Here is a 19,293-nt window from a genome sequence, read left to right on the forward strand (position 1 = left end):
CTAAAAAGTAAACATTATGTAAAAAGCAAATCCCGGTGGACAGCAGTCAGTTCAGGTAGTGATGATGGCCTGAGAGTTGACAGACACTTTTCTGAAAATAAGGGTACGTGGTACTAAACAATACTTCTTTAAAACCTCTGTTACAAAATGTACAGAGAAGTTCCTAGGAAAAACACTCCTTGTTGGCCACCAGTAAAAAAACGTTCTCACTTTGCCTTTGGTCTAATACCTCTTGAAGTTGTAGATAAATAGAATCAGGTGCATAATTTATAACGGCTACTACTTAACACTTTGATTTGGATAGGAAATGTTCAATTTTGCAATACATTTATAATTTTTTAATATGTTTTGCTCTCTGGATAAATAGCTACATATACATAAGCACAGTATGCTCATCATTGGCCATTAAAATAATTCACATTTCAAATTCTTATGCAAATGAACAAAATTAAGTAAAAGAAAAGATTAAAAAATCCAGCCCTGATGAAACTCACTACTTATTTTGTTTTACTCCTTTCTGCTGCTTTTTGCATTTGAAACCAGGACATTTAACTAAGCTCCCATCAAAGTTCAGCTTTAAGCCTAGCTCAGTGCCTGACAGTAAGTAGACCCTCAATAAATGATAGTTTTCCTCCTCATTATAAAATACTTGGCTTTCATCAAAGTAGTGATGCTTTCCAGTTTTAATGTGAAAGGGGAGCATTAGGCAGGTGGAAAGGAAAACTGAGGCGAATCTTCATTGTCTGCCCTTTTGTGAAAAATTGAAAATGCTATGACCCACTTGTGTTCAAAATTAGTCCAAACTAGTATATCTTAAAACCTGAATATTTTAATTACCTGTCAATTTGGATAATATATGCTACTGTTAACTCTTCCATGGTGCCGGGTAGGTTTTTAAGGGTTAATCTCCTGTGTGCTGAGAACATGTTCTCTTGTTCAGACTAAGTGTGATTTTGCACCAGAGGCCTCCTGGCCACAGTCACAAGGAAGTGCAAGCTAATGCCAGTGTCAGAGCAGCTTTTGTGCATGCCCTTGGGGATCTGCTTCAGAGTATCAGTGTGTTAACCAGCGCACTTATTATCTACTTCAAGGTGAGTATGTTTGATTTAACCCACTGTCATAGCAATTTTATAGGCCAAGTAGTATAAAAGCGGGTCCTCCAAAATTAACTGAAAGGAGGGTGGACAGACTATTTTTTCCTAAACACACTACTGTGCAAATTTTAAACAAAGAAACAAATAAACATTCAGAGCTTGAAAACCTTGGGACTTTCCAAATTCTTAAGAGCTCTGTCTTTAATTGCAGGGCTTCCAGTCTTTTAAGAAAGTAATTCCTTTTGTCATTGGGTCAATATGCACTATAATGGAACCATAAATATCTAGAGATCTTGGGTTGTAAGCAACAGAAAAAATCTCTAGCTCACTTAAGCAAAAATAAATAAATACATACACAAATAAAATATATGTAAAAAATAAAGTTATATATAATTATATATACATAATTACATATATATAATATACATACATATATATATATTGGCTGAAGTTTATTGGATGTACTCCAGACAGAAATCAAGATACAAATAAGGGTCACTTTTGTTATATAGATTTCAGAAACTATCCAACTTCTGTCCCAGACACCAAACTGAAATGAATATGACTCAACTCATTTTTTTTCAATTTATTATCATTATGCTGAAGATTCATATTTCTGGGAAAGGAGTCTAGCTTGGGTCTTGTACCTGCTACTTGGCCAGGGGAGGGTAGAACACCTGAATGTCCCACAATATCACCCACAATGGAGGAGAGGTAACTTCTCTCCAAAAGGTCAGAGTATTCATGGAAAGTGGGAATGGCTCTGGGTGGGCCTCTGACCCTAAGGAAATATTCATTGCAGGTCTGCATTTGGTAGTACTGAGAACCAACAGGGGTGGTGAGAGTGGAGACGGGAGGTAATGGAGACAAGCATTTATCTTTGTTCTATCATGATTTCCCAGTTAGCAGGGACTCTACAGTAATTTTACTAAAAATGAAAACACATAAATACAAATTACAAAAACATATCTGAATTCAGTTGAGCAAATGCTCTCTGCAAGCTTTAAGTTTAAGGAAAAATAGTTCAAAATTGTATGGGTTAGTCGAGTTTGAGAGTACGCTTATAAAGGTTAAGTTTCTTAGAGATAATGAGGCAGACTTCTCTGTGGCCCAAAACTGCATCAGAGGCAAAGTTGCAGGTGTTTCACCCTGAGGCTAAGGGTTTCAGTGGCGAGAGAGGCAAGAATGAGGCCTCAGCTTGTACTCTTAGGACTGGATCAAAGATGCCTGTCTCGAGCATGTGTCATACTTGGAATGGGAAAAAACCACACTAACCCCAGTCCTAAGACCAAGCTCCAGCTGTACCTTGGGCATATGCAACCTCTCAGCAGATGACAGGCTTTCTTCTCATCATAATTAAGGCTGAAAAGTCAATGAGCATTGTGCGAACCAGCTCATCGCAAACTCTGTACTTCTGTTCGTTTCAGAGAAGTCAAATCAGGCCTCTTGAGAAAATACTCAAGAATATCTCTCCCTTCACTTCTTAAATGATGGGAGAGCATGCCCTGTAGTCTCTCTTCTTCCGTCACTGGTAGTTTGAAGCTTAAAACAGGGGTGGGGAACATCTGGCTTGAGGGCTGTATAAGGCCCGAAATCATTTGGTTCAGCCCTGTCAAGGCATTAGGGGTGAGCTAATTAAATGTTTGACCAAATATAGCAGGCTAATTTTTAAGTTGATAATTTTGTACGGCCCTCCAATGAAGTTATAAATATCCAAACAGCCCTTGGCAGAAAAAAAAGGTTCCCCACCCCTGGCTTAGAAGAAAGATTGAGTCTTCAGAAAGTTGCCTCTGAGATGAATATCAAATGTCAAGTTGGATGTCAAGTGGGGGGTGAAAGGGTGATTGAGAGGGAAGGAAACAGGGAGGTTTACCCATTTTATGCATCAGACTTTCTTCAAAGGAGACACACATTCAGTTAACCAAAGCCCTTGTATTTTCCAGCCAGACTATAAAATGGCCGACTCAATCTGCACATTTGTGTTTTCTGTCCTGGTGTTGGCCAGTACCGTCACAGTCTTAAAGGACTTCTCCATCGTACTCATGGAAGGTAGGAGCGATTTTATTATTATTCCCAAGATCCATGCTTTCTCTTCCCTATGACCACAAGAGGTAGTAGCCTCAAGGCATGCTCACTATTAATATGCATCACAGAGAACATTTAAACTGATAAAGAATTTGGGGGAAAACAAATATTATGATTTTCTTTCATATGGAACAACTAGAAAGTATTGGTTTCTATTTTTCCTCCAGCAACTGTTAAATGATATGGTTCAGTGTAAAAACAATATGCACAAACACTAAAGACAGACATGGAGGAAGTTATTGTTAAAATATTAGTGTATCCCTAAATGTATGGATAAGACCCAAGAAAGACAGTATAAACCCATCCTTAGCAGCGTTGTAACTATTCAGAAGGGTTTGCCTAAAACCCTCGTTAGACTAGGCCAGCAGTTCTTCAACATTAGTGGCATCAGAATTGCTTGTAGGGTTTGTTAAAACACGGATTGCTGGGTCCACCCACCCCCTTCCTGGGACACAGGTCTGGGTTGGGACCCAGGAATCTAAAGTTCTAACAAGATGCTGCTGCTGCTGGTCTGGGGACCACACTTGGAGAACCGCTGAACTAGTCTTTTCGTAGCACTTCGAGATTCCTACAGGAGGGTGCTGGGAATGGCTCCCAGAAAATTCTACCAGAGCCAGAGGTTTGCATCATATCGAACATTTGGATGATCATAAATATATGGATATTGAATGCACTTTCCTTTTTTTGTCTCGCACATTTTGAAATAAGGGAGACACAGTCTCAGAGGGCTGTTGCCTTCAAAGCAGCTCGCATTTTCAGTGTTCACTACCACAGCTGCAGTTAAGGTTTCTGTTCTCAGTGGGCAGTATCATTGTTGGCAGATGATAATGTTGACAATAGCGAAACCAAATGGAGTCAAATGTCACTAACAAGCGAACTTCCTCGCTCTGGAGGTGACAATATTTGATTTGTCAAGTCACAAATACACCCATTTCCTTTCCTGAGGGCCAAGTGCTGAGCTGCAGCTGTTGTCGCTAGGATGGCACTTACTGACTAATGGGGGGCTAAAAGGCAGATTGGTGCACAACTTGAGACGACTGTATTCCACTTTCCCTGTCTCTCAGTGTAGATCTGCTCAGGTGATTATCTTCCTTATTTATTTAAAGAAAGAACAGTTAATTATGGAAACTGCCAGATAACTCCTATCTGGCAGATGCTTAATTTCTAAACTAGGTTTTCAAATTAGAATAGCATAAAAAAATCCTTATCTTTGGTAAAATTTTAAAATAATATGCAAAGGTAGAAAATGAATTTTAAAAGTCTCCCCCTTTTTTCTACTTTGAATTCTCAGTCCCATTCATCAGGGGTAACATCTACCTATTAAGTTGACATACATCTTTCAAAAGATAACTATATATATATATATATATATATATATATATATATGCATAATAAATGTATAAATGTATAATATATATAGATATAAATATTTACATACATACACATATAATGTATACCATATACATAATATATGTAAAGTATGTGTATGTATGTATTTTTTAAACAAATAGGATTCTGGTTTTATACTTATTTTGCTCTGCACTTGTTTTTTTCACTTGGATATCTTTCCATTTAAGTACATACATAGAAACACCCCATTTTTTTTACATAGCTATAAACTATTCCACTGTATGCATATACTTGCTTATTGATGGCCAATGTTAATGGTATAATTAACATTCCTGTGCATATATATTTTTTAGCATTTGTACATCTTTGGAATAATTCCTAGAAATGTTATTTCTGTTTAAAAGTTCTGTGTATTTTAAAATTTGACAGATATGGTCATTTCTACCAAAAAAACCCAAACTATTGCAACATCTTTTTGGCCAATAGAATATAACAGTGCCCATTTCCTCACATGTTCCCCATCATGGGGAATTATCAAACTGCTGATTCTCTTCTTTCCTAATCTGATTGGTGGAATATTTTATCTTATTGACTTAATATGCAATTCTATAATTGAGTGATATTTTCATATATTTATTAATCTGGGAAATTATTTTTTAAACACTAATTTGAGTATTTTCCAGGATGCATTAATATTTTTGCAGGCTCTCTGTCAGGGGAAAAATGGTCTCTAGAATGTGATGGAGCACGGAGGTCAGTGGGAGCATAGCCTCATGCTCGTTGACATTATTTCATGGAGTAAAATAAGTAATAGTGGACTTGTGTTCCTCATAAACGTAAAGAGATAAATGAGGCAAGAGAGACAAAAAGTAATGGGATCATGACTTCATCATAAGGGTCCTAGATGAACGATAGCAGGTCTTCAAGAGCCAAATAAAACTCTGCAGAGATGACACACTGGGCATAATAGTCAACTTTGGGTTGCAATCCCTAGAGTCTAGCATTTGCATAACACCTCACACTCAGAGCATGAACTGCAGACCCTCACATCCCACTTATCTATGTGGCCTTAGCAATGCTTTTTAACTTTTCTGTCTCCCAATTTCCTTTCCTCCAGTTAAATAGGAATTGTAGCACTGATAAAACTAGCTCGTAAAGTTCTTGTAAATATTAAAATAAGATAATTATCCTATCTAATAAAGATGGAATATGCAAATTGACCATAATTCCACGACAAAGATGGCGGCGCCTACAGCCAATAAGGACGGAATATGCAAATTGACACAACAAGACGAGAGGCGGAAGGCAGAAAGGCGGCTCCAGGCGGAAGTGAAGGCAGTGCTGGCAGCCAGGGGAAGGAAGGCCTATTCTTGCACAAATCTTCGTGCATCGGGCCTCTAGTTATAAATAAAGTGCTTAGCATAAACCTTGACCTACTATAGGTTCTCAACAAAGCTATGTCATTATTATTATTGCTATAATACAACAACCTCACCCATGATTGCATATACATTCTATGACTAATCTGAGAAAAAAAAAAAAAAACACTAATTTGTTTCTGCTATCCTGAGCTTTGTGCAGCTCATTCAGTAAAATTACATATTGACCAACTCTTTTTTACCTCTGTGAAATAATGTGAAATGGGATTAAACTAAACTCAAATTGTAGAGAATTTTAAATTAGCCCTAAGGAGAAAATCCCAATGAGTAAGGCTCTTAAATTCTGAAAAAGGCAGGTTAAGGATCCACCTCCCCCCCCCCCCCCTTTTTTTAAGTATATGCTTCTTGACTAGCTGCTCATGACAATCTGGGAAGCTTTTAAAAAACATTTATGCGTAGGCTCCATAGCCAGAGATTCTGATATAATACTAGTAGACTGGGCTGGGGACTGGCTTTGATGTTTTCTAACATGTAGCCAAGCTTGAGAACTGCAAAGTAGAACCACTATCCAGTGGCTTATAAATAGAATTGCAATGGTTCCCAAACATAGCTTTGTGTTAGAATCATCAAGTGAGCTATGAAAATACTGATGTGGGGTCTTATCCCAAGAGAATTCGATTTAATTGATCTTGGGTGCAACCTGGTCATCAGGATTTCTAAAATCTCCTCCAATGAAACTAATGTGCATCCAAGGTTGAGAGTGGCTCTGGAGGAGTGTAGGTTTCAGAGCCTCATTCACAGAAATTTTCTTCAGGAGGATGGACATGCAGCTGAGGCATATTTATTTTTATATGGTTGGTATATATATGGTTGAAGTAGAGGCTGAAAGTGGGTCAGGCTTAGAAATCTCTTCTACAATATTCTCTTTAGATCATCTTCTGTTGATGGGGATTTAACTATTGCACCCAATGGCTTTTCCCATTGTTGTCCTGGTTGAGTTGATTTTTAAAAAATTCTTATATCAAACTGATATCTTTTATAATTCTAACCAATCATTGGCTCCACTTGTAGCTAGCCAATGCAAGCAACCTCACACTTTCATACCATCTAGCCTTCTATATGACAATCCTTGCGATGTTTGGAAAAACTGATCCTACTTCCTTAACCTGCTCTTCTCCAGGCTAGAGACACCCCAGTTCCTTCAGGCCCAGAGAATAGCTGATGGGCTGCCTGCCAGTCCCCCCATCCTGCTGTGTGCTCCACACTGTTCCTTTAGAAACAAGGATGACAGTCAAACTATTCTACTCTGTGACCTGAATATAAACCCTCACTCATCTACCTAAATTAATAAAAGTTTTACAAACTGAATAATAAAATGGTTTTATAATATTAGGGTCACCTATTAACACAGTTCACTAAAGTGACCTGCTGGATAACTCCCATTTATGCAGCAATACAGTTTATGAAGGGCAGTTATTTTCTGATATGCTCCTCAAAGAACTCTGTGAACTATATATTGTTCTTATCATCCTTATTTTATTATAAATGATGCTAAAAATCAGAGAAGTTCTAAGATTTAGGTAAATTCAAAATAGTTGTAGCCAGAATGCTAACCTGAGATTATCCGATACCAAATCCCATGTTATTTCATTTTGCTTCGCTTCCAGAGTGTACGCAAAGATCATTAAAAAAAGCACAACTGGATTAATAACACATCCACAAATGAAGGATGATCACTGTGGTTGATTACTGCATAGTAAAATCTGCAAATGTTTTTTTGTGAACTTCTGAGTGATGGTAAACCCTTAGCAATGGGGGAATCTGATTTGTAAACATTTGAGATAAGAAACCATAAATGAAGAGGGCACAAGTTGATATTTGGGGGAGGACTTTGCAGCCCCAATTGGCCATCTCGATGAGCTATATTCAGTTGAATAACAATAGCCTCTCACTCTTTCCTTCTCTCAGGTGTGCCAAAGAACCTCAACTACAATGCTGTGAAAGAGCTCATCTTAGCAGTAGATGGGGTGGTGTCTGTGCACAGCTTGCACATCTGGTCTTTAACAACGAACCAGGTGATTCTCTCGGCTCATGTTGCTGCAGGTCAGTAAGACTGGACAAAATTCAATCCTTGTTCTGTAAAGTCAGTAATTTTCCTCCTTTTTGTAGAGCTGCCCTTAGTGGCTGATGCCTGTCAAACAACTGTGAAGTACTTTGTATTACCAAGGGCCTTTGAAAACCATACCCCTTGTCAATGTTGTCATGGCAACAATGATACTAATGATATCCCTAGAGGCTGACTGAAGAGGGTAGAACAAAGGGGCGGGGGGAAATGCCACCCAAATTTAAAGTCCTTAGGTTCTGAAAATTAGACTTCACCTGGTTGGCTTGATACTCAAATAGTTAAATAATAGGGATGATTTCAACAATAAATCTTCATTGAGTATCTCCTGTGTATGAGATGCTTTGCCTATCACCGAAGACAGAAAGATGAAGCATACACAGGTTCCATCCTTAAGGTTCTTTTTTTCTTTTCTTTAAATATATTCTTATTGATTTCAGAGAGGAAGGGAGAGGGAGAGAGAGAGAGAGAAACATCAATGATGAGAGAGAATCATTGATTGGCTGCCTCCTGCATGCCCCACACATGGGGGATCGAGCCCACAACCTGGGCATGTGCCCTGACTGGGAATTGAACCGTGACCTCCTGGTTTCTAGGTCGATGCTCAACCACTGAGCCACGCCAGCTGGGCCTTAAGCTTCTAACAACCTAAAAAACTTGGTAGTAAAAATTAATAGTGATTTTTTTTTTACTGGGTGGTTAGAAATTCTATAACCATGTGAGATAATTTTAGGAAATTGGATTTATTTTAAAAATGACTTTCTCAAGTAGGTGATTTTGTCCAGGATATGTCCTAGAGCTGAGAAACTGGGTGGTGGGAGGTGTCTCTCTGCCTCAGGAGACAGGCCAATAAGATACATTAGGCTGCTAGAAAGTAACTCAGGAAGTTATTTAGACGCAGCGTACAGGAACATCGGTGACAGTCATTTGAGGACTTTGCTTTTTCAGACATCCTGATCTTCGCCGAGCGGCTCAGATCTGGCTACAGGGAATTTACAGCATCCACAACACTAATATTTTATTGCAAATGGAAGAACCTAGTAATCATGTTACTGTGGAGGGAATTTTACAGCCTCCTGATACCTTTGGGGACAAGAGAAAAGATGGAGTGAGGGTTGCTGCTCTAAGAAATGTCTGTGGGGAGCTCTAAATGCTCCCTGCCTCCTGTCACTAGCCTTAATATAGGTTCTGATTAGATATAAGGGCTGCAACCCAGAGGTCCCTGGGGACTGGTGAGCAAGGCTGTATAAGAAATAACAGTTCTGTCTTGGCTTTTTCCAGGGCTCACTTCCACTTTCATACTCAGCTCCTAGGAGTGCCAGACCCCAGAGATAATTGTGAAGAAGAGCTCCCATAGTGTCTGGGTACTTTGCTGCACTAAACCACCCTCCCCGCCCCCGCCCCCTACACACACACATACCTTGTCTGTGCAGATGTAGTTGATTGTCAAAGCCAACCTGGCTCCTTCTGAGCACTAGGCCTGTGCCCCACCCCCTCAAGTACTTGAAGCTGGAGATGTAGTAATTGCCTATTTGTGTGCAATCAATGTCAGGCTCACTATGATTCCTCTTCAACAGCATCCAGCCGGGACAGCCAGGGCGTTCAGAGAGAGGTTGCTAAAGCCCTCAGCAATAGCTTTCCTGTGCATTCACTCACCATTCAGATGGAATCTCCCGCCGACCAGGACCCCGGCTGCCTTTTCTGTGAAGAGCCTCAGGACTAGTTCGGTCAGACCATCAGCTTCCTGAGTTGAAAGGTCACTACGTGATGCTCTGTAGTTCCTGGAACATAAACAATAAGGAACCAAAGGAAGACGTTTGAGAAATTGATGATACAGTACAATGCACATGTTATACTTCTTTATTTAGCTCCATCCACCACGAATGAGATGCATTTAGATTCACTAATCAATACCAATTATCATCAGTAGCTCTGTTCCATTTCAGGAGTATATGTGTGGGCCATTCCTAACTGAGGCTGAAATAACAACTGTTTGTAACTATAGGCCTTAAACAGTGCATCGCCTTTCAACAGCACAGCCCAAGGATGAGTGGGTCAAGATGAACTAAGGCCGAGGTCGGCAAACTGCGGCTCGCGAGCCACATGCGGCTCTTTGGCCCCTTGAGTGTGGCTCTTCCACAAAATACCATGGCCTGGGCGAGTCTATTTTGAAGAAGTGGCATTAGAAGAAGTTTAAGTTTAAAAATTTGGCTCTCAAAGAAATTTCAATCATTGTACTGTTGATATTTGGCTTTGTTGACTAATGAGTTTGACGACCACTGAACTAAGGGAAGTCTGATCAAGAATTTGTGGCAAGGAGAGAGTCACAACAATTTTCCAAAACTGGAGAAGTAAAAATAAGAAGAGCCAAGTCAAGGATAAAGAGAATCTGGAGGCCCAATACCGCATAAGAACTTGACTTTCCCACTAACTTGTAATATGATTTGAGGCAATTCTTTTGAATCCCTATCTATCAACATCACTGTTCACTAAATGGGGTAGAAATGCCCTCGCTCCATGTTGCTTACAAGTTATGTTGTACCATGTCTGAAACGATTGAATTATATTGTACTTCTCTGTATAAAAATCGTGGACAAATGCAAAATTATAAAATTTACTGCTTTTTGAGAGTTTTCATATGGTAGGACCTATTAATAAAAGAAAATGGGGAGACATAAAGAGGCAGATTACTTATTTCAAGTCACATGGAAATAATTTAGTCAAAAAATTAATAAGGTCTTGAATAATATTTATGGAGTACTGACTATTGTCCAACCGGGCAATTTATCACCTAGCTTCATTCTAATGATAACTTTGAGAAGTTGTAGTTAATACCATACAGATAAGGACATAGGCTCATACAGGTTAAGTACCTTAACCATGTCTTTTATTCATTCGTTCAAAAATGTCTTTTGAGGCCGGCTATGGACTGAGCATTGGTGGACCAAGCTGATATGGCCTTGGCCTTCATAGAGTTCTTTCCCTTTTGTGGGAGAGACAGGCATTGCACTAATAAATACCAGCAAGAATGTAATACAAATCGTGGCAAGTGATAACAAGAGAAAAGAGACTGGTTTGGATTGGGGGAGGTCAATGGAGAACCTCTCTGGAGAAACAGTTTCTGAGTTGAGAGAAGAACAAAAAAGCAGGTGATGAGCAAATGAACAGCAGGAGGGAGCTGGTTTTTGGAGAAGCAAGATCATGACTGGAAACCCTGAAGAACGAACTTGGTGTGTTTGAGGAATGGAGGGAGGACCTTGTGGCTGGAGGGCCCTACGTGAGGGGGTGAATTTAAGGACCTGAAACAGGAGAGATAAGCAAGTCCGTGTTGGAAAGTAGCTGAAACCTAGATCTATTTTATCCAAAATCTCATCTATACTTTATCTTTGAACACTTTTACTTTTTGGCTATTACTTTTATTATTTTTTTTCAAATACAGTTTACATTCACTATGACTCTCTATTAGTTTTAGATGTACAGCATAGTGGTTAGCCAATCATGTACTTTACAGAGCACACCAGCCCCCACAACCATCGATATTTTAAGCACCCATCTAGCCCCATAGATAGTTATTATGATCTTTTTGACCAAATAATCTGCATTGAGAATGAGCCATTATTTCAGAATTGCATGCAAAAGACAAGACTGTGTTATTCAAAAGAATCAGATGAAAAAATTGCTAAGTTTAAAAGTGAAGAACTGACAGTATTTCTTAAAGTATCCTATCCTGGGAAGCACGAAACTTGTACCATCTCTACAGAGTTTGGCTAAGGAAAGAGGACACTGAATGAATGGATATGGTTGTGGGCTGACATGCCAAAAGACCTTTCTCCCAGGGAACCTGAGTTATGCCAGTGACAATGGGGATATAAAGGCAGACATTCATGTACACAGGGAGAACTGAATGTCCAGCTTTCAAGATTTAAATTTAAATTGTAGTAAAGAAATGGATGGCTCACTTCAGTCTCTAGCCCAATATGTTCTAAACCAGGAAACATTTCACTGGGTTATTGGATCCTGACTCAGATGTTAGTGATATGATATTTTGATTCATATTTGGGTATTATTTGTGTGTGGCTACTTCTCTTCTCCTTGGGGAAGGGAGGCAAGAGGAAAGGCCAGATTCTCTCATTCTAAATCAGGCGTCCTCAAACTACAGCCCACGGGCCACATGCGGGTGTTTTTGCCGTTTTGTTTTTTTTTTACTTCAAAATAAGATATGTGCAGTGTGCATAGGAATTTGTTCATAGTTTTTTTTAAAACTATAGTCTGGCCCTCCAATGGTCTGAGGGACAGTGAACTGGCCCCCTGTTTAAAAAGTTTGAGGACCCCTGTTCTAAATCCTTGATCGTATAATACCATCTAACATCTACACTTTAGTCCTTACCTCCAACAAGGAGGAGAAGCTGTGTAGGAAGGATATAGTAAGTTCCATTTTGCGTATGTCATCTGAATGTGTGAATTTCCATTGAGCAGTTAGAAATTTTGTCACAGACCTTAAACTAGATAACTTCTTGGGATTTTTTTCTAGTCTGAATGTGGACATGCATATGAATATACAGAGAGAGGCCTTTTACAACTAATCTATATTTCCTTGTCACATTTTGGCAATAAATCCCTTCTACCTTTAAATTCTAGCTTGTGTATTATAAAACCTCACACATTTACTGTTCAAAAGAAAATATTTCCACATCAGATCACTGCCTTTATCTGAATGCTGAAGCACTGGGACCAACCAAAGAATGTAGCTGTAGAAACCCAGGCATCTTTAAGAGAAGCCTACAAAAACATCCGCGTTGACCCCAGCAAGTTGGTGTCACGTATAATTTAGATATTTACCTACAAAGAGACATAAGGTGGATGTGAGTAATTCATTCCATCCACGAGCAGGACTTGAGCACCTGCTGTGTGCTAGGCATTGTTCCTGGCATTGGAGCTATAAAAAGGAATGGGGCACAGCGAGTGCTTCTACGCCCTGACTCCAAGTCCACATCACCCATGGAGAGTAAAATAAAATAAAGATGTGCAGGTCTATATCCTGGGAATTCTGAACCAATGGGTCTGGTTTGGAACCTGAACTTTAAAACACACACATAGAAACACACACACACACACACACACACACACACACACACACACACACACACACAACATATCTAGAGATGATTCTAAAGAACAGCCAGAATCTAGAACCTCAAACAAAGAAGGCCTCCCCCCTCCCCGAGTGGGGGACTCAGACACACCCCCGGATACTTACAGTAACATCTAGAATGGCAATGGGTGGATGGGGGTCTAAAGGGTGCACAGAGAAAGTGATGAGGATTGCAGTGTGTGCACAGCCATTGAGGCTTCATGTCATCAAGCGACGGTCATGCTAGACTTTGTATTATATACGGAGGTTCTCCAGGTGGATAAAGAAAAGGGCATTCTAGATAAAAAGATTACGCACAAGGCATGTTTATGTGTGTCAGTTAGTGTTTAAGAAGCAGCATATAGGTGGCAAAAGAAATGTTAAACTCCGTGATCTTTAAAACTACATAACTCTTGCTACTTTATTAACGTCATAGAGAACAGGAGTTATGTCTCCGATGATTTTTATGTCACTGTCAGCACCTAGCAGGATGCCAGAAGCCTAGGAGGCATTCGTAATTGTTGAGGCAATGACTCTGGGGTGCTATGTGGGCCTTGTCATTATTTTTCATTTGCATTTGTGTTTTTCTGAAATTTTGAGGGCCAAGAAAACATTGACTTTGACTGAGGCGGTCACATCTGTGCCATCTCTGCGAATCAATCAGCGCCGCTGAAATAGCCACTTAGCATTCCGCTGACAGCTTGCCCTGCTCAGTGGAGGCAAAGAGACTGGTCCGTCACCTCAGTAGGCACTGTGAATTAGGCAACCAGAATCAGAACCGGTCAAGTTCCTAACGACTCCTGCCTCAGATGGCTCTCAAATCAGAAAGGACAGTCCTGCCCCAGGGGCCACGGAATGGTTTTGCTTTTCCATATTTTGTGCAGGACAGAGCCCTAAAGACCCGATGACCTTGCAAACACACATGTTCCAGTGTAATTCTTTGCTCTGCTTTCTTTTTGAAGTCATGTTTATTTTAAATTTCACACCAAGAACACATTGAATGCCGAGAAGGGGGATTTGTAAGTCAACCAAAGGAACTACCCCAAGCTCCATTTCTGCTATTTCCCTGAAATTCTACTCCCTTAGTTGGGTAGACTGAAAACTCTGAATGGTAGATATTTCTCTGATAAAAAATAAAAATTAAAAATTTTATATGTTCTCTGTAGTAGATACTGAGATGCTTAATTGCATTAAAATTTTAAATAGATGCTGAGAAAATTACCCACCAGACTGGCTGACCCAATTTTTATGCAGCCTATGATACTTTTTGTTAGCCCATACCCTTTTACAAATATATTATAAAAATTTGTTTTGCCAATCTAATGATAAAAAATATTCAATTATTTCATAAGATTTGCATTTTCTTATAATATATTTTAAAGTTTATGGTGCATTTCCTCTTCTGTGAATTACCTATTCATACTGTTTCTCCACTTACAAAATACTTATTTTCTGTAGGTTCTTATCAAATTAAAATTCTTATAGATTGTAATATTGGCCTATAAAATACATTACACAGCTAATTTTAAGGTAAAAAACACACACAAGACAATCTGCAATGGGGATGTTAAGGGTGTAAGATGAAAGAGCAGATACCACCAAGGGACTTTATGTGCCAGACATCAGTTTTGAAGGTCGGCTTCTCCCTTTGCCCTTCCTTGGCATGGTCAGAACTCCAGGCCATTGAAGTTACCGGGAGAGCGTGTAGTAGCATCCTTTACTTCGTGGCATTGTATTCTCTCTGACCATCAAAACATTAATGATCTTTCCCGTCTTTCAGAGCTACACACTTTATTTTTCAGAGTACTGAAATCAACCAACTTTCCACCACTCTCCATCCACAATATGCTTTTCTGTCACCCAGCAGCCAATCAATATTTATCTCAGGCTCTACAGTGATGTTAAGGCCCACAAAAAGAAATTGATGTTTCCATGTTTGGTTACAGATGGGAAATGGGAATGTTGAAGGACATGGAGGAAAGAAGGTTTGTACTTTGAATATCAGTTCAGTAGTTAGATGCCTGAGTTTGAATCTTAGCTCTTCCCTTTATTAGCTCTGTGACCTTGAGCTGGTGACTTAAATGCTCTGTCCCTCTGTTTCCCGATCAGCAAAACCTCCCTATTCTGAGAATTTAATACATTAGGCCACGTAAAGAGGTTGGACTTGTGTATAGCATGTAATTAGCACTTAGTAAATGTTAACTATTATCTATTATTATAAACAAAGTGAGTGTGTATGTATGTGTGCACCAAACGCAGAGATAAATATCATCCAAACTTTTAGAAGGTTTTGAGCCATCAACAAAGCTCTCAGAAGGGAGTGGGAAAATTATTGGTGAGAATTAGACAGCCCTTTCTCTCACGTGGAGCGACTGAGGCGTGCTGAGATCAAGACAGTTAGTTATCTGAGCGACTGTTACCTAGTGAGGGAGCCGTGGATTCATTAACACAGTTGAGTCCCTTTCTGACATGCTCTGAAAAATTCTACTTTTATCTCAGAAGTGAAAGCTGAATTAGTTACTCAAAGTGCACTAACAAAATATAACTGTGTAATTCAATGAAGGCAGAATCATCGATCTCCCAGAACTCTTATCCCGTTTCATTGCACTATCACTTTCTTGGTTCTTTTCCTTCTGGTCTCTAAATTGTCATTGCATATTTGGGCATGTTCATTTTATAGATTGTCAGAGAATGTGGCTCTCCACCTCCATTCCCACCCAATGAAATATGAGCCAGGAAAGCCTGCAAAGACAAGCCTCATTTTCCACAATTAGCTTTATAGTTCCTTCAGGAAATGACTTTCTCAGCCCATCTCCCTGCATTCCCAGGTTTGGATCACAGGGCAATCTGTTTAAATGACTAATTACAAAAATCATTAAAGGCACCCAGCAAATGTTGCCTTTGAATGCCCACCTCCCAGGGTTTATAAGTCCTGCTTGGCCTGACAGTGATGAAACCACTTAGCAGTCCAGCCCAGGAGGATGTTAAAAAAAAAAAAAAAAAGGTGACCATATGTAGCTCAGTTTCCTAACTTTCAGATTTCACACTTAACGTTTGCCATTCTGTTACTGGACACCTGTTTAAATTATTTTAAAATGTTAAAGTGTGTTATTTAAAACAAAATCGGAAAAAAAAGAGAGGGTTGTGGGTTAAGTTGTCATCGTTTTACCACTAAAATCGTGACAAAATGTTTGTTATGACACCAATCATGACTGTAATGAGAACACGTTCTTTCACTGTCAACCTTTTCTTGGAGGAAATTGCTCATTTGGGAGCAGGTTGGTTTGAGAGAGATCAAAGGTGATCTAAGAGTCAGGGTCGCTTTTGAAACCATCCTGGTCATTGGCATGAAACCCCAATGGGTTTCAGAGGCAGCAGCAGCCCTAGACAGTTGTAAAACACAAACACACTTGTGTGTATTCAACCATAAAGGTCAAGAAGCGATGAGTGATGTCAAGCTGAACTGCCCCCTTTTCAGGTGTGTTGGTCAAGCCCTGGGAGACATGCATCAATATAATTGCCCTCCATTTCCTTTCTCCAAAGTGACACCCATTTGCTAAAAATGTAATTGTCCTATTCACAGCTATTGTTATTTCCCTAGGTTTGTGGGGTTTCGGAGTTTTTTGGGGGATTACAGAAGAAAGAGCACCAGTGCTGAAGATATTGTAAACCATGGTGACTTAACCTGCACAATAGAATCAGAGTCAGGTGTCACTTTGGAGTCTTGCTTGAAGTTGAAGCGCATTCTCCAAATGGGATTCAGTAGGATCTTAATAAACGAATGCCCTGCTGCTTTTCCATCTCTCTCCCATATTTTCACAGATAAATAGGGCATTTTATGTGGCATATACATGGGACTTATTAACAAGAATTTCTGTTACTGATTGATGCTCCAACCTTCTGAGCCACACTGGCCAGGGCTCAGAGATAGCTTTTAAATATACTGAATGTTAGCACTTATACCCAATTATGGATGATGTTTTACCTGGGTATAAAATTTAGCAGAGATACTTCAATATATAGATTTTGAAGAAAACCTGTAATCCCCTAGCCCAGTAGTCGGCAAACTCATTAGTCAACAGAGCCAAACATCAAAAGTACAACGACTGAAATTTCTTTTGAGAGCCAAATTTTTTAAACTTAAAAAATGCCACATTCTTCACTTCAACTTTTCCTCTGACATGGCCGAAGTCCACAATCAGAAAAGTATGAGTAGCCGGTATTGACATTTCATTAGAGCAACACTTTCTATGAATAATCAATGGCCCAGAAAGATGCCGCCTCTTCTTCTGGTTTCCACTTCTTTGGACAGTGCAGCACCTTGTACGAATTTGTATGAGGGAGGGACAGTTCAGGTTCCATGGGCTTGGTAGGCTCTGAATTAAAAAACAAGGAGCAGATTCTTTTCCCATTCAAACTCCAATTGTTTATAAGCATAAAACCATGGAGAAGATTTTTTAGGTTTTTTGATTATAGCATATTTAATGCTAACTAAAGAAAAATTCTGGCCCGCCTTCCTTCGCTGAGGTCGGACCCAGAGCTGTCTGCGAACTCCTAATTGTTGCTCCAGGTTCTTTCAGGTCTGCGTGTCTGTTGTTCTCAGCACTCAGCTAGGCTATAAAAGGAAGGAACCTGTCCAGAATTCCTGCAGGAAGAGGAGGGGACATCTCAACATGGAAAAACTCTGCAGTGTGAATGAAGGAATGCCTGAGAATCAAGGAAAGATGGAAAATGAACAGCCTCAGAATGCTGCCAAGCCAGAAGTAGCTGATACTCTGGAAGACAAGGAAAAGTTAGAAAATGAAGGAAAGATAGAAAACAGGGGAGCGACAGAAGATGAGGAAATACTAGCTAAGGAGAAGCCAGAGAAGGAGGGAAAACCAGTGATAGAGGGCAAGTCAGAGAGCCAGGGAAAACCGAAAGAAGAAGGAAAACCAGAGAGTGAGGGAAAGCCAAAAGAAGGAGGAAAACCAGCCATCGAACCAAGGGCTGGAGGAAAGCGCCCAGCTGGGGATGATGTGCCCAGGAAAGCCAAAAGAAAAACCAACAAGGGGCTGGCTCAGTGCCTCAAGGAATACAAAGAGGCCATACACGGATATGCATTTGAGCAATGAGGAGATGATAAGAGAATTTGATGAGATGGTTAGGGTAGAAGATCAGGTGAAGAAAACCAGACAGAAATTGGGGGGGTTTATGTGGATGCAAAAAAGTTTACAGGACCCCTTCCACCCCAGAGGCCCTAGAGAACTCAGGGGTGGCTGTAGGGCCCCACAAAGGGGCTTTGAAGACATTCCTTTTGTGTAGTGCCCATGGCAGGCATTTGCCAGGCCCAGGGCTTTACCCTTATGCTAATATTTTGCTTTAGTAGTCACTCTTGTTATCCAACTGCAGCCCTCTATGTTTTAGTAGCAGATTTTTGTCCATTGCATGGAATAATGTTTATGATACATTGTAAAATTAAAAAGAAAAGTTTTCAGAACCATAAAAAAAAAGAAAAAATTCTGAGGGAGGCACTATGATCAAGAACCCCCCAATGAGAATTTGCAAATGATTTTTCTCCTCCTTCTCCTTCTTATTAATATTATCATTATTATTTTGGTAGCTATTATTATTTTAAATCCTCACCAGAGGACACATTTTTCATTGATTCTAGAGAGAGGAAGAAAGAGGGAGAGAGAGAGAGAGAAACATCAATGTGAGAGAGTAACACCGATTGGTTGCCCCCTGTAAGCACACTGACCAGGGATCTGCAACCTGGGTATGTGCCCAGATTAGGAATTGAACCTGTGATCCTTCGATGCACGGAATGATGCTCCAACCTTCTGAGCCACACTGGCCAGGGCTCAGAGATAGCTTTTAAATTTAATGAATGTTAGCACTTATACCCAATTTTGGATGATGTTTTACCTGGGTATAAAATTTAGCAGAGATACTTCAATATATAGATTTTAAAGAAAACCTGTAATCCCCTAGCCTGACATTTTAAATTAATTAATTAATTCATGTAACTCATTTTTCTCATATTTACTTTATTATTACTATTTTTTGGTTAATCCTTACCCAAGGATATTTTTACATTGATCTTCCAAGAGAGTGGAAGAGAGAGGAAAAGACAAAAACATTGATGTGAAA

The 19,293-nt window shown here is 39.6% G+C and overlaps 2 protein-coding genes across 2 annotated transcripts in view; both read left to right on the forward strand.

Moving 5' to 3' along the window:
* The window catches only part of SLC30A8 (solute carrier family 30 member 8), a 29,812-nt gene extending 19,155 nt beyond the window's left edge, over nt 1–10,657 (forward strand). The window contains exons 5-8 of the mRNA XM_079796690.1: nt 941–1,091; nt 3,038–3,143; nt 7,877–8,011; nt 9,608–10,657. Of these exons, the coding sequence (XP_079652816.1) occupies nt 941–1,091; nt 3,038–3,143; nt 7,877–8,011; nt 9,608–9,753 (538 nt within the window). The 3' untranslated portion in view covers nt 9,754–10,657. The remainder of the gene's footprint in view (nt 1–940; nt 1,092–3,037; nt 3,144–7,876; nt 8,012–9,607) is intronic.
* A 7,137-nt stretch (nt 10,658–17,794) lies between these two features.
* LOC307114354 (transcription elongation factor A protein-like 2) lies at nt 17,795–18,465 on the forward strand (the record flags this gene model as incomplete). Its single annotated transcript, XM_079796698.1, is given in 2 exon segments — nt 17,795–18,254; nt 18,256–18,465. Coding segments are annotated over 2 exon segments (630 nt in total). The 5' UTR covers nt 17,795–17,834.
* Between the last annotated feature and the right edge of the window lie 828 nt (nt 18,466–19,293).

Source organism: Cnephaeus nilssonii, assembly GCF_951640355.1.
Source record: "Cnephaeus nilssonii genome assembly, chromosome: 18".
Classification (NCBI taxonomy): domain Eukaryota; kingdom Metazoa; phylum Chordata; class Mammalia; order Chiroptera; family Vespertilionidae; genus Cnephaeus; species Cnephaeus nilssonii.